General features: G+C 38.6%; 1 protein-coding gene across 1 annotated transcript; it reads right to left on the bottom strand.

Moving 5' to 3' along the window:
• Nucleotides 1-6,268: 6,268 nt before the first annotated feature.
• SCO1 (synthesis of cytochrome C oxidase 1) lies at nucleotides 6,269-13,600 on the bottom strand. Its single transcript, XM_026702118.2, has 6 exons — nucleotides 13,325-13,600; nucleotides 12,178-12,268; nucleotides 11,206-11,403; nucleotides 8,976-9,068; nucleotides 8,735-8,850; nucleotides 6,269-6,966 (listed from the first exon to the last, which is right to left on the bottom strand). Exons 1-6 carry the CDS (start codon nucleotides 13,469-13,471, stop codon nucleotides 6,835-6,837), a joined length of 777 nt encoding a protein of 258 aa, XP_026557903.1. The 5' UTR covers nucleotides 13,472-13,600; the 3' UTR covers nucleotides 6,269-6,834.
• Nucleotides 13,601-13,764: the final 164 nt, after the last annotated feature.

Genomic DNA, 13,764 nt, shown 5'->3' with positions numbered 1-13,764 from the left:
TAATGTCTGTACAGACATTATTGTTGCCAGTATTGCTGATAAGCTATGAATAAAAGTGCAATCAATAAAAGCAAAGAAGACTGTAATCCCAGAAAATGTGCACTTCTGCATCCATACTCTGCTGCTGTGATACAATCTTAAGAATGTTGTCTTAAAAATAATGAAAACAATAAATAAATCTGGATGTAAGGAATCTGGAAAGCATTCCCCTTGAAATTCATCAAGATCCTGGCCTGAATTATCTTTTTTATATTTTGTGAAATTTTAATTTTTTAACTTATTGAAACAATTCATATGGCCCATCTCGCTACAGCAACTCTTGATGACCGACAATCCAATTAAAAACAGTTACAACGACAAGCAATTCTCAGTGCACCACAGGTTCAAAAAGCCTAACCCCTTTTGATCCTTCAAACAACAGAGCCCACCAACACCCAGACATAATATTTATGGGAAGGGTATGCAAAATGCGAGTCTCCAGCATGTTATTTATTTATGGAGAAGTACCGACGTCTTACAACAGTTCTCCAAAAGTTTACTTTGTAAGAGTACTTATGTTCCCAATGTTGATTTGATTGCTTAGTGTACCCTATGACTATTATTAAGTGTTGTACCTTATGATTCTTGATGAATGTATCTTTTCTTTTTTATGTACACTGAGAACATATGCACCAAGACAAATTCCTTGTGTTTCCAATCACACTTGGACAACAAAGAATTCTATTCTATTCTATTCTATTCTATTCTATTCTATTCTATTCTATTCTATTCTATTCTATTCTATTCTATTCTGTTCTGTTCCCAATGTTGGATTTGAATGTGTCCTTCCCACCCCATGAAAAATGGATCAAGCAAAGCAAGGGTAGTTAGTTACTGAATAGTTGATAGTTATAGTTAGCAATAGTTATTGAAGGGGGCGCAATGGCTCAGTGGTTAAGATACTGGGCTTGTCAGCTAGAAAGCCAACAGCCTCGGTTGCCACACAATGGGGTGAGTTCCCATTCTTGCCCCACCTCCTGACAACCTAGTAGTTTGAAAGCATGCAAATGAGAGTAAATAAATAAGTACTGTTTTGGTAGGAAGGTTACTGTGTTCTATATTTTCATGCTGGCTACATGATGATGGAAGTGTGTCTCAGACAATGCAGGTTCCCTTGGCTGAGAATCGGACATGAGTACCGCCCCTGTCTTGTCATGACTGGACAGGGGAAATCTTTAAAGCTTGTCAATAGTCATCCTGTGATAACTAGAAATGTTACAAGTAGTGTATTATAAGCAGGAAAATAACCTATAGCAAGCATGTTGTGAATGGGCTGGGCTGACCTAGTAGCCACAGTGTTGGAACACCCACAATACTGAGACATTCTGGTTTTGTTTTTCCTTTTTGGTTTTCCTTAAATTTCACATACATACGATGATCCTTTCCCTCACCTTGTAACTACACAAATAAGCCCTTTAGCCTCCTATTCCTATCTATATACAGTACTGAACATGCACCACACATATCATCATAGACCAATGGCTAGAGATGAAATCTTTAGTTTCCATTCAATCTTGAAAAAATACAGATCTTTTATTGTCACAGAGATCTATTAATGGAAAATCAAGGAATCACTATGAGTCAGTGATGTAGTAGGTTTTAACATTAATTAGAAGGAATATTGATCTAGGGTTTGCCAAGCAATTAAGCTCTGCAACTGCATTAGGAAATGACAGAATCTTCCACCTTTTTTAAACAGAGTATTACTTTTAGCCTCATTTATAGATTTGTAACTGCTCTATTTTTTTTCTAAAAACAATCTATGTGAAGCATTTTATCTGTATAACATTCCATACATCATATCCTCCCCCCGCCCCCGCCTCCACTCCAACCAGTTGGCAAGTTTTCATAATTATCAATGGTTTTGAGTGTCCTCTTCTGACTGAGCACGGTATGACTTGGAAAGGCAGATGAAGAGCAACGAAAGGATCTGTCTCCTTCCCACTGACTTTGACTCCCCAGTTATTTACAGCACATTATGGAAAGTGGAAGGCGTGCCAGAAGGAATTTGTTTTCCCCCTTGGAATGCTGCAGTTGTCCCATGGTGTAAGGAGATCCCCAAAGGCCTGAGCCAAGAAAGTGCTGACAAAAGTGAAACTCCAAAGGGCAGACAGCAAGAATAAGCTGGTTAGCTTAAGAAAAGCTCCAGTCAAGTACACACCCCCTAAAAAACCCTATTCTTTATAAAGGCAGACAACCGGCAATGGCACTATCATGTGTAGGGCCTTTGAACGCCGGTCCTACAATACTTAAAAATGATGATCACAAAAAGTGTGTCTGCCCCATTTTCCAAACACTTGGCAACAGCCTCAACATTTCCAGAGCAAGATTTTGAAAGAAGAATCTGTTTAAAACGCTTGGCCAAGACAATTATCGTTCCCTGTTTAGTTGGTAAGTGGAAGCAAGTTGAAAGGATCTCATATTCCAATTCCTTTCTAGGCTCCCCAGCTCAATATCTGCTATTTAAGAGACCCTTTCAAAATACAACTTGTAACTCATATTCTGAGGATATGTATTCCCACATAGACCAATTATCCAGCTGTTTTTCTTCTATCCTTTCCAATTGATAAGCTATGCTTTTATCTAGCAAACACCCACTTGCTTCTGACACAATAATTTCATCTTCATTTTCCTCATCAATATTTTGTTCCATTTCTCAGTAGCTTCATTTTGCTTCATTAGCACTCATAATTTTGTTTGCTGTGGCATTTAAATGTAGGTACTATGCTTTCTCTTGCAATATGTCAACTGGGTTTTGGGATAAGATGACTTTTTTTAAAAAAAAGCTATAGTTCAAACACTCCATTAATCATTGTCATTTACAGATTATCCTTGACCTAAAACCACAATTGGGACTGGAAGTTCTGTCACTAAGCAATGAGATTGTTAAGTGAGTGGTGCCCATTTTAGATTAGATTAGATTAGATGAACTTTATTGTCATTGAACAAGGACAACGAAACTGTGGATGCACCCCAGCAACTGTTCGCAATACAATAAAACCAAAGTACTTAAAAATGAAGATAAGAAAGATAGAGTACCCACGTCTCCATTTGCAATTTGAGAGTACAATATCTACAAATATACACAAAATATACATCCAACACTGACTGTAACGCTTAGCCAGGTATAAGACACAAGAGATGGATTGTACTGTAATATGTTATTATACATCTGAATGGGGTATTGAGATTTCACATCTTTTCACATCTTAATAAGGTACTGACTTCATGTTTATTTGCAGTTCGGATGGCCCAGGGAAAGAAACTATTTGTTAGTCTAATGGCGTGGGATTTTATTGACTTAAAACACCATCCAGATGGCCACAGGTCAAAATGATAATTGCCAGGGTGTGAGGGGTGGCCTTGATTCTGCTTTGGCAGCGGGACCTGGTAAGTCTTGCAGGGAGGGCAGAGGGCAACCAGTGATCTTTTGAGCTGTGTTTATCACCCTCTGTAGTTTTCCTGTCCTCAACTGTGGAGCCTGCATACCACACACCCAGACAATATGCCAGAGTGCTCTCCACAGAGGCTTTATAGAAAGCCAGCAACAGCTTCTTATCCAGATTGTTCTTCCTGAGAACCCCCAGAAAGTGCAGCTGCTGCTGACCCTTCTTCACTATGGCCTTGGTGTTAGGGGACCAGGAGATATCAGCTGGAATATGGATGCCAAGGAATCTGATCATAGGGACAGTTTCCACTCGTTCTCCGTTGATGATGAGTGGGGCGTGGTCCTGTCCATGTTTCCTGAAGTCCATAATCAGTTCTTTGGTTTCATGGACATTCAGTGACAGATTGTTCTGTGAACACCAGATAGACAGTTTTCTAACAGCCTTGTTTGCCGTGGCCGTTAAGCTTCCTCCCTCAACTTTGCTTGTTGGAATCCCTGTGATGGTTGTAAGGGGCCATTGTGTGATCCCTGGCACTGTATGTGTGGTAAATTCCTGTTGGTTGCCAAGCACCTACATTTTTGGACATGTGACCATGGGGGCACAATGAGAGTTGTAAGGGCCAGTCACGGGTCAGTGTCAGCAAAGCTTTGAATGGTTATTAAATGAATGATCATAAGTCAAGGACTACCAATAATATAGACTGTATTTCTCCATAATTGGCAATATCAGTATTTGGTATCTTCTTACCATAAGCTAGTACTTTTTTCAGTATTGGCCAAAGTATTTTTTGCGTATTAGAAGAACTGACTGTACTATTCAGCAGCTTCAATTCCTCATCCAAATGATCTCCCAGTCTAATGACTGTATTGCCTATAAATAATAGAACTTCAAACTGCCCTGATGATTGTGAGCTGGTTACTCAGAATTTATTGTAGACTAGAGAGTAAGGAACATGACCTTGGCAGGGATAGGCAGGAATCATTGCCTAGGCAAAAAGGGCTGAAGGATTTTTTAAAAGTCCAGAACATTTGGAAACATTCCAGGCAGATGCCTCCCTAATTCACTGAAGTATAAGGAGAAGAATAATGAAATCAAACTTGCAAGGTTCTGTCCTTATAGCCACCTCCATAAAAGTAGCGTTAGCCTTCCTATGAGATTTCCTGGCGTGGTCTAAGTACTGGGGCTGAAATATATACATCATATTGTTAAATCATTTTTTGCTAGCATTTATCTAGCAGGGTCCAGGGTCCACATTTTTCAGATCAACGGAGCATCGATCCAGTGGTTGCAACAAGAATTGACCAACTGATTTGTTGCTCAAGCCTAACACCACAGGCTGAAAGTTAGTGGCCCAAAAGCCACCCAGCCAACGTTCATGCCTCTCATTTCTAGTCTGATGCCTTAATACTAGATCAAACTGGCTCTTTCATATTGATACATCAAATCTCTGGTAAAAATATAGATACAACCAAATTTCAGTTAATTTTGCTTCTACTAGAGCCTAATATATCAAGATAAAAAAAATACAGTTACATCATTTAGTACACATGGTCATATTTTAGGCCAAGGGTCACCAACCCCTGGGCCATGGCCCAGAATCGGGCCCTGCAGGTAGGTAAGCATGTTCAGCTGCATTTGTGCCAAGGGTGAGTGCTCGTCCTTGCAGCTCCATTTGTGCTCAGGCACTCACAGCTCCATTTATGCAAAGGGTGGGTACCTGTTGCTCGTGGAAATGGAACTGCAAATGTGTGTACCCACTGCTTATGTGTAACCATCTCCTGTCCCCTCCCCACTCCGGTCCACAAAGCTGTAAAGATTGGAGACCCCCATTTTAGATACAAGGTCACATTATATAAAGTCACTTATTCAAACTGCTGAATATTAATTTATAATACAACTCATTTAATTATGCCTTGATAACCACTTTATTGCAGCGCAGCTTCTTTCTTACCTGCTCAACAAGAATTTACATCATATAGTTCTCACTTTGAATAAAATTTGCAAAACAGTTTGCGCCTTAGCTATCCAACTGTGAACTTGTTTTTTGCAATCCAACCTGATTCCAGTATTTGACTTAGAGCAATAAATAAACCAGAAAAAAAAACACGTTCATAAACAATTGTGTTTTTCTTAATATTTTAAATAGCTACATTATTTGGGAGCTATAGATTTTAAAAATCCACAAAATTTTGAGTCTTTTTTAATGAACTGATGTCAAGCAGGAGGTGGTTGACAAATATAATCTAAAATTATTATTTTATTATTATCTGGAATGTATGCACAAGCATCATTTCAAGAAAACTAAAGGAATTTAAAACAATATTCTGCTTGACTCCTTGATATTTTTTTTTACTAACTCTTGATCCTTCTCTCTCCCACATTCACACAGAGTAGAGAGAAGAGCCATCTATGCATGGAACAATCCTTAACAGCTGAGAATGAGGCTTAAATTCTATCAAAGTCCCCAAAGCACTTGGTGCAAGCTGACCCAAGGAAATTCTTGATGGACACTTAGATTAAAGAAGAGTGTCACTTTTTCCCCATCTGGCTTCACAGAAGATATTTCAGTTCTAGGAGAATCTTCTTACATGAAAATGCCTGTCTGAAGGAAAATAAATCTAGCTGGGTACTTTCCCAAGGAATGACTTTTCAGATACAAGCTGTTCAAAATGAATCAATGAACATTTTAATTCTCAATCTAAGTAAGAGGATGATAAAGGACAACTATTTTATGTAGTCACATACAGATACATTTGCCTTCTATTCATATTTATCTAATTTAATTAGTCACAGGTTGTTTTATACCTCATCTCCTTTAAGATTTTAAGACAAGAACACAGTTTAAGTTTCTTTCACTTTATTTCATCATCTGTGCACATTTGATTTTAGAGTGAAGGTTCCCACCCTGCCATGTTGCTTAATAGCAGCCATATTGGAAACTGCTGAACGTTTAAAAAATGAAAAGGGACACTCTGGAAATGTTCATTGAGAAAGGACCAGAAGCTCCGCTTCCTAGGAGGAGTGCATAAAACTTGAGATAAGATAAATCCCAATCGTATCTTCAGCACAGGTCAGTTCAACAGGTGCTCTTCAGCAGGTCAAGAACGAGCACTTCTCATGACGAAGAAGTTCTCATTGTGGTTTATGTTTGGTGGCTCTTTCTGAGTAAATCTGCATCAACATTAACATTAACAGGCCACTGTATGGCTAAGGCATATCCAGATGGAAGTATCATTGGTAAAAGACATCCAGCTTCTCTTCAGAACTGAGTCTTAATCTGTAGGTACAGGTTTAGTAAATTTGACTGCACTAAGAGGACACCACAGCAAACCACCTCTGTGAGTATTTCCTCCAATCAATATCACAAGCTGCATTTTAAATTTGGTCAGTCAGAAAACTAAGTCCCTTACTCTTTCTTGTATTGTTTCATGTGCTTTAGGATGCTGGCAGAAATTTGAAGGCTGTTCTTATTTTGGCCAAAATAATCAACAAATTCGCCATCAGGCCCAACAAGGTACATTATGATAGTGTGATCCACCTGCAAAAAACAACAACACACACACACACACAAAGGAGATGGAGATAAGGTTGAAATTCTGAGATTAGATAATTCTGCTAAGCACTAAATTGTTTCTGTAACTGAATTATTACCCAGCTCTAGATTTCTAATAAAGTCTTTAATAGGCAGTCAAGAAAGTACCAAAAATATATATTTCTTCAGCAGTAAATGTGAGAATACATTTTTTTAAAAAAAAAACAGAGCCCCATACATCTGATATTAAGACCACAAAAGCAGCCAAGCCCTATATAAGAAGAGCACAAAAGAACCCAAGTCCTACTATGTGTTTGGTGAAAAGTAAGCTACTTAGAATCAATCTTTCCCCTTCGTCTAAAAAATAAGTAAAAATCGAGGAGTATGTGAAAAGAAAATTCAACATGTTTTGTAAGGCATAAGAACAGTACTGAATTTCTTGGGTCAGGTCAAGAGCAGCAACAAGAAGCCACTTTAAAAAACAAACAAAAAAATTAAAAATAAAATACCACTTGCTCATGAACGAACTACTCATTTTGGACGAACCAAAGTGAATACTAGAGCCTACAACTGGTATCTTGGAGATTTATACTTTAAAGTATGCATGTGAATATTAAGGCTAATAAAAAACTCCAAACAGGCTAAAAGGCTAAAAGTTATTCTATATATGGCATTTGCCTTTTATGGCCATTGACATTTATTATCTGGCGCCCTCTCCTGTCTATCTTCTGATACTTATCCATTTTTATCTTTCCTTACGAAGATAACTGGCCTTGTCCAAGCTCAAAAGCTAAGCACCAGTGAGCCTGCTGAGCAGTTGGATGAGAAACCATCAGTCCAAGTTGGACTGAAAAGCTGAAACAATGCCAAAAGTGACAATGGGTTTGTATGCTAAAGTTGCATCAATGTGTCACCAAAGTTATTAGGAGTTGAGCCATACTCTAAAACAGGGGTGTCCAACCTTGGCAACTTTAAGACTTGTGGACTTCAACTCCCAGGATTCCTCAGCCAGCTTTGCTGGGAGTTGAAGTCCACAAGTCTTAAAGTTGCCAAGGTTGGACACCCCTGCTCTAAAATGTCTTCACTTTTTAAAAACAATTATCCAACTCTATAATACATTAGAAAACATGTTCAAAATCTTAATGCCAAGAAAAAAAATCAAAGACTTGTACCAGAAGTTACCAAGATTCAAAGGCATGTAAGCATAAAGACACAAGCCTGAACTAAATTTTTCAACTCCCAACACGCCCTTATTAAAAATTGCTATGAATACCGAAACCAACCTCAGTATCAAAGAATATTTTCAGTTTTACTGATGACAAGGTCTTTTCCGATTCATTTTTATTTTATTTTTCTCTTGATCATGTTTAAGAATGTTCCAACAAATGTTCCTCAACATAAAGGAAGGTCACCAAAGTGCAGCTTCCTATCAATCAGAAAAAAATTGCTTGGCCAAATACTATCTTCTCACAAAGAAAATCTTTTGTTCGGAACAAAGTATATAGTCGCTTCCCATGTTCTCTATGATAATTGCCTTTTATCATTCTGATGTTTCCATTTAGATCCATTTTGTCAACTTCATTCAGAAAAATAGCTCAGTTGTAAGCCAAACATTCTCAGCTCCCCTCCCAATGTTTTCCAATGTTTTGTATACTTCTAGGGCTGTTTTGCTCACTGCTCATTCACATTTTGTTGATTCAGTGACCCATACAGCTTCTCTCTCAGGCTAAAACCTTTATCCATTGATGGGAAAACACACAGAAAATGTACTCACTATGTAATCATTATCCTCATCTCTGGGACCTGGGCTGTAGTAGACACGATAAGCTCGAGACACTTGATCAATCTGTTCTTTCGTACCGGTCAATCCAATCAACTTTGGTGAAAACTCTTGAAACATAAATAAAATCAATAAGATCCAATGCATTAAAAGGGGGTTAAAAAGTGAACCTGGTCAGAATTGCATAAAATGGAGACAGTACAGATGGCTTAATAAAAAGAAATGCTAAGATTACCTTTAACGTATTTGGCAATGGCTTCTTCATTGTCCCTCTCTGGATCAATGGTGATGAAGAGCGGAGTGACATTAGGCAAAGACGCAATACTATCTGTCATGATAAAAGATGATACTTAATCCCCAAGCAATCAGCCTCAAGACTGTTTTTATATACAAGATTTTAATTTAATCCCCTAGATTAAATTGCTTGATAATCCTGAACACAAATACCTTTTGTACCCCTTCCCAATCTGTTCAAGCCTATACATAGTCATCTTCCCAAGATGGGGATTTAAACTTTTTATTTTGGTCCACTTCGGGCAGGCCTTAAGGGATAAGCAGAATTTAGGGATATGATTATCTTCCCTGAATTCTCATATAAAATATTGGATGAAGGACAGAATGAGGATGAATTTTTACAGATATTGGTAGTCTCAAATCCACTGTACTCTTTGGACTGAATGCTGACAATACTGGCTAGGTAACATGTTGTTATGGTATAAAGTAAAGGTTAGAGTTAATGTACAATAAAAAGTATGATAAATGTACACAAAAAAGGTAGGATAAAAGGCAAAATCTGAATGATTTTTATGGTAGACTTAAATTTTAATTGAAGTTAGGATCAAGGTTTACAGCAAAGCATATGGCAAATATTTCACAGGTGATAAAGTGAGATTAACATTGAAATTCCTGGAACTCTATTCTAAAAATGTAAGATGAGGGTGTGTTGCTATAGACTTTGTTAGTCTTGCTCTGATATTAGTTAGTAAAGTTAGTGTCAATATTACCATGACATTAGTGTAAATATTAGAATACACCAACATCCATGATAAACCCAGTACGATGGTGAGTATGAATTCTTTAAGTTAAGAGTAGTTCTAACCTTTGTTTATCAGGTGTATTATCAAACTGAGAATTACTACTGTATTATTCATACTGGGAAATCTTTATGGTTAGGTTAACTCTTACTATCAAGTTAGTAAATTTAATTTGTTTAAATTTCATATGGTTTATAGTAAAAATAAATGTGATGAATAATATTATGCTGAGTTTATATTTAGTCTTACACTAACGTCAGTAGTCAGCCAAATTTGGGGGAAATGTTTTTTGGCACTAGAGTGAGATTACAGTAAGACTTCCTTAAATTCGATTCAAAAACAGCAAGAACATTAGGATCAGCGATAATTTATATGAATAATGGTAGCCTTATGATCATATTACAATTAGTATTAAGCCTTGGTGGGGCACTGATTAGAGTGCTGTACTGCAGGCCACTTCTGTTGACTATCAGCTGCCTGCAATTTGGCAGTTCAAATCCCATCAGGCTCAAGGTTGATTCAGCCTTCCATCCTTCCTAGGTGGGTAAAATGAGGACCCAGATTGTTTGGGGCAATATGCTGACTCTGTAAAAACACTTAGAGAGGGCTGTAAAGCACTATAAAGGGGTATAGAAGTCTAAGCGCTATTACTATTGCTATTAAATGATTGTGCACTAGTTAGGACAATTTATTTTTTAAAAATATTTATTTCATTTGACTGAGCAACTTATGACCTATAAAGTAAATTTGGAGTTAAACATCTTTGAAATCTATGTGGAAAACTAGTGTGATCGTTTGAATTTTTATGGTTAGTGGGTAGCCTTAGAGTTTTCTTCCATTTAATATTGAGCTTTTGGCAATGATTAGGCTTAAGCTTCTATTAAAGTCTAAGCAAAAACTAGCAGAAGGATGCAGTTGAAAAGTTTTAGTGACCAAGATGGGGAAAAAATTGCTGAAGTGTCAATTTAATTCAATCCAGCTGCAAGAAGATGCTTTTGTAAGATGATTTTATGGACAAAAAAAACACCCTGAGCTCCTATTACTAGTAAACATGACTCCTTTTTCTTGCTGTTTCTTATGCAGAGATTTTCCTTTCTAAACAAGTCTTTACTCTCCTACGCTATACATTTCCCTTTCTCCATGTTTCTGAATATAGCCAAGTTTTAATTGGTTGTAAAACCTTTCTACACAGATCCTTTCCTCCTTTACTTTGACCTCTCTCCCATCACCCGCTCTCCATTAGCTCTGTGGTTAAGAGGGAGTTTAAACAGGCCCAAATCATAAAAAGGTAATCCTGAGTCACAGTCATTTCCTGGTCAACTAAAGGATAAGCTGACTGTCTCACATAGAGAATTACTGCAGTAACTCTGGAGTTGGGTGGTGCTAAATCCAATCAAATTAAAAGTTCAGGTTTCAGCAGGATTTACTTACCAACTTCATCCACTGCTAGTATCATTTTTTCCAGTTCCTCTGGGCAAATGTCAGGGCAATGTGTAAAACCAAAGTAGATTAAAACCCACTGGCCCAGAAAATCACGGTCTGATTTCGGTTGTCCATGGTGATCAACAAGTGAGAAAGGGCCTCCTAACAAAGGCTTTCCAATGGATCGGACACTCTCTCTCTCCAATGCTAAAATTTGATCACAAAATTAGATTATCTGCCTAGAGCCTTGACGGAAGAAAATCTTAAGATTTCAACACAAATTCCTACACATACATTCCTAATTCTTCATCTTTTCTTTTCCTATCTTAGAGACAATTTAAAACGTGTCTCTTCTTAGAACCTTTTTGGGTTTGTTTTTGCTTCATCTATTTGGGGCATAAAAGCTTCCAGTATCTTTCAAAATCTCTGAAGAAAATGATTTAAGATCACTTGTATTCTCTCCTATTGGATTTAGATTCAAAGGCTTTAAGTAAGATAGCTCCTGATAGCATTTCAATAAATGTTTGTACATTTACTGTTTCAGCTGCTTTGGTGATTTTTGAAGCAACCGTTACAGCATCTCAATTTTATACCATAGCAGATATTTTATTGCTAGCATAACATAGAAGAGGAAAAAAACTTTAATATTTACGATACCTATACATGCGCAAATCAATTTAAGGTAAGGACAATAAGCAGAAGTAAAAAAAAAAACATGACACATGTTCAGACATATCTCAGGGTAGTAAGGAACAATTATAATTATCAAAAATGTACACTTAGTTGTACCACTTCTTCATGTGCTTGGATGACAACTCTCAGAATTCCTAGCTAAACCCAACTCATCTGGAAACAACCAGTTTAGAAAAAAAATCAAAACTACCCAACAGTCACTACTGGTTATATATGCAATTCTTTGCACAATCCATCTCTACACGGCAATAATAATAATAATAATAAAAAAACAATAGAATGACCCACCTGCTTCTTTCTCTTTCTTCAAATATTTCAGTACCCCTAGCAACCCTCCTCCAATCACAGCCGTGACTGCTAAACTCTTCCAAGTTACTGGCTACTGGGAAAGAAGAGAACACAAAATGTTCATAAATAAATGCTTTCGTGCCAGTGGTGGGATTCTAAGTTTTTTACTACCGGTTCTGTTGGTGTGGCTTGATGGGTGTGGAAGGGGAAGAATACTGTAAAATCTCCAGCTAGAGGTGGTATTTTCTGGTTCTCCAAACTACTCAAAGTTTCGGCTACCAGTTCTCCAGAACTGGTCAGAACCTGCTGAATACCATCTGTTTCGTGCCAACCTGAGCCCATTTTTCATACCAGCGGTAATCGCATGACATCTCATGGTCCATCCTTACTTCTCCATGCGCTTTTAAATTTCTCCCCTATTCCGGGCTGACCCGGTTTATTTTCAGCCTGTATGAGGATAACCAAAGGCAACAAAGGGAAAGGAGGCGGAGGGGCCCCTTTAAGTCCACCGATTCACATTCACACGGATTGAGCAACTTCAGCAGGAGAGGCAATTCGGCCAAGTGTCATTTTTCCAGCTTCTCAGAAAGACCCAAGATCCCGACCGAAGCATCCTCTTTGGCCAAGAAAGTGAGGACAATTAACAATGAACTGTGAGGACAATATGAAGAACGGCTGCAGGATTTGGGTTTGGCTAGAGAAAAGGATTAGGGGGCACATGATAGCAGTGTCCCAGTATTTGAGAGGTTGCCATAAAGAAGAGATCAACTTATTTTCTAAAGAACCGGAGGGCAGAATAAGATTCAATGGATGGATACTCATCAAGGAAAGATGCAACCTGGAGAAACTGCCTAACAGTGAGAACAATTAACCAGTGGAACAGTTTGCCTTCAGACATTGTGGTGCTTGGTCACTGGAGGTTTTTAAGAAGAGACTGGGCAGCAATTTGTTTGCAATAGTATAGGATCTTCTGCTTTCGAGGTACAAGTAGAAGACTTCTAAGTCCCTTCCAGATCTATTCTGATTTAAGATTGAGGTTGCGCGCAAAGGTGCCCAAGCGAAGGCCTCTCCCCGTTACCCAGCGATCCAGAGCTCGCAGCATCCATCGGCTTCTCCCACCCTGACTTCTACAGGCGGAATGCCTCACCCCAGGTTTCTTGAAGCCCTTCTGCCTGATCGGGGGTGGGGTGACCAGGGACCGGACCGGACAGCAGCGCAGGAAGCAACACGGTGGAAACATTTGACGCTTGCAAAGGGCGAGCGAAAGCAGACGAACCCGCATCGCTCCCGCCATCCTCCCTTCCCGGAGTCAACGAAACAGCACGCCCGGCTTGAATTTCCGGGACAGACCGGCGTCCTGGCCCTGCATTGGCTTCAAGACTGTCACATGGCGTCCCGTAGACTTCGAGGTCGGACGGGGCGTGTGTGTTTCCTTTTAGGCTCCCTATGGTTTGCATGAAGAAGCCGGCCCCTTTGAAATCCAACCCTTGTGGAAGTACGTACTGCTCCTCGTTCGCTTGTCTGATCGAAATCACAATAGACGGACAAAGGAATCAAGGCGTCTTTGGAAATTATCAGTCGAGGCTT

This window comes from Pseudonaja textilis, chromosome 2 (assembly GCF_049901715.1).
Source record: "Pseudonaja textilis isolate UNSWEBS1 chromosome 2, rPseTex1.2, whole genome shotgun sequence".
In the NCBI taxonomy this organism is placed as follows: domain Eukaryota; kingdom Metazoa; phylum Chordata; class Lepidosauria; order Squamata; family Elapidae; genus Pseudonaja; species Pseudonaja textilis.
Note: the sequence above shows the minus strand (reverse complement) of the source record. Positions and strands in the feature narration are given on the sequence as shown.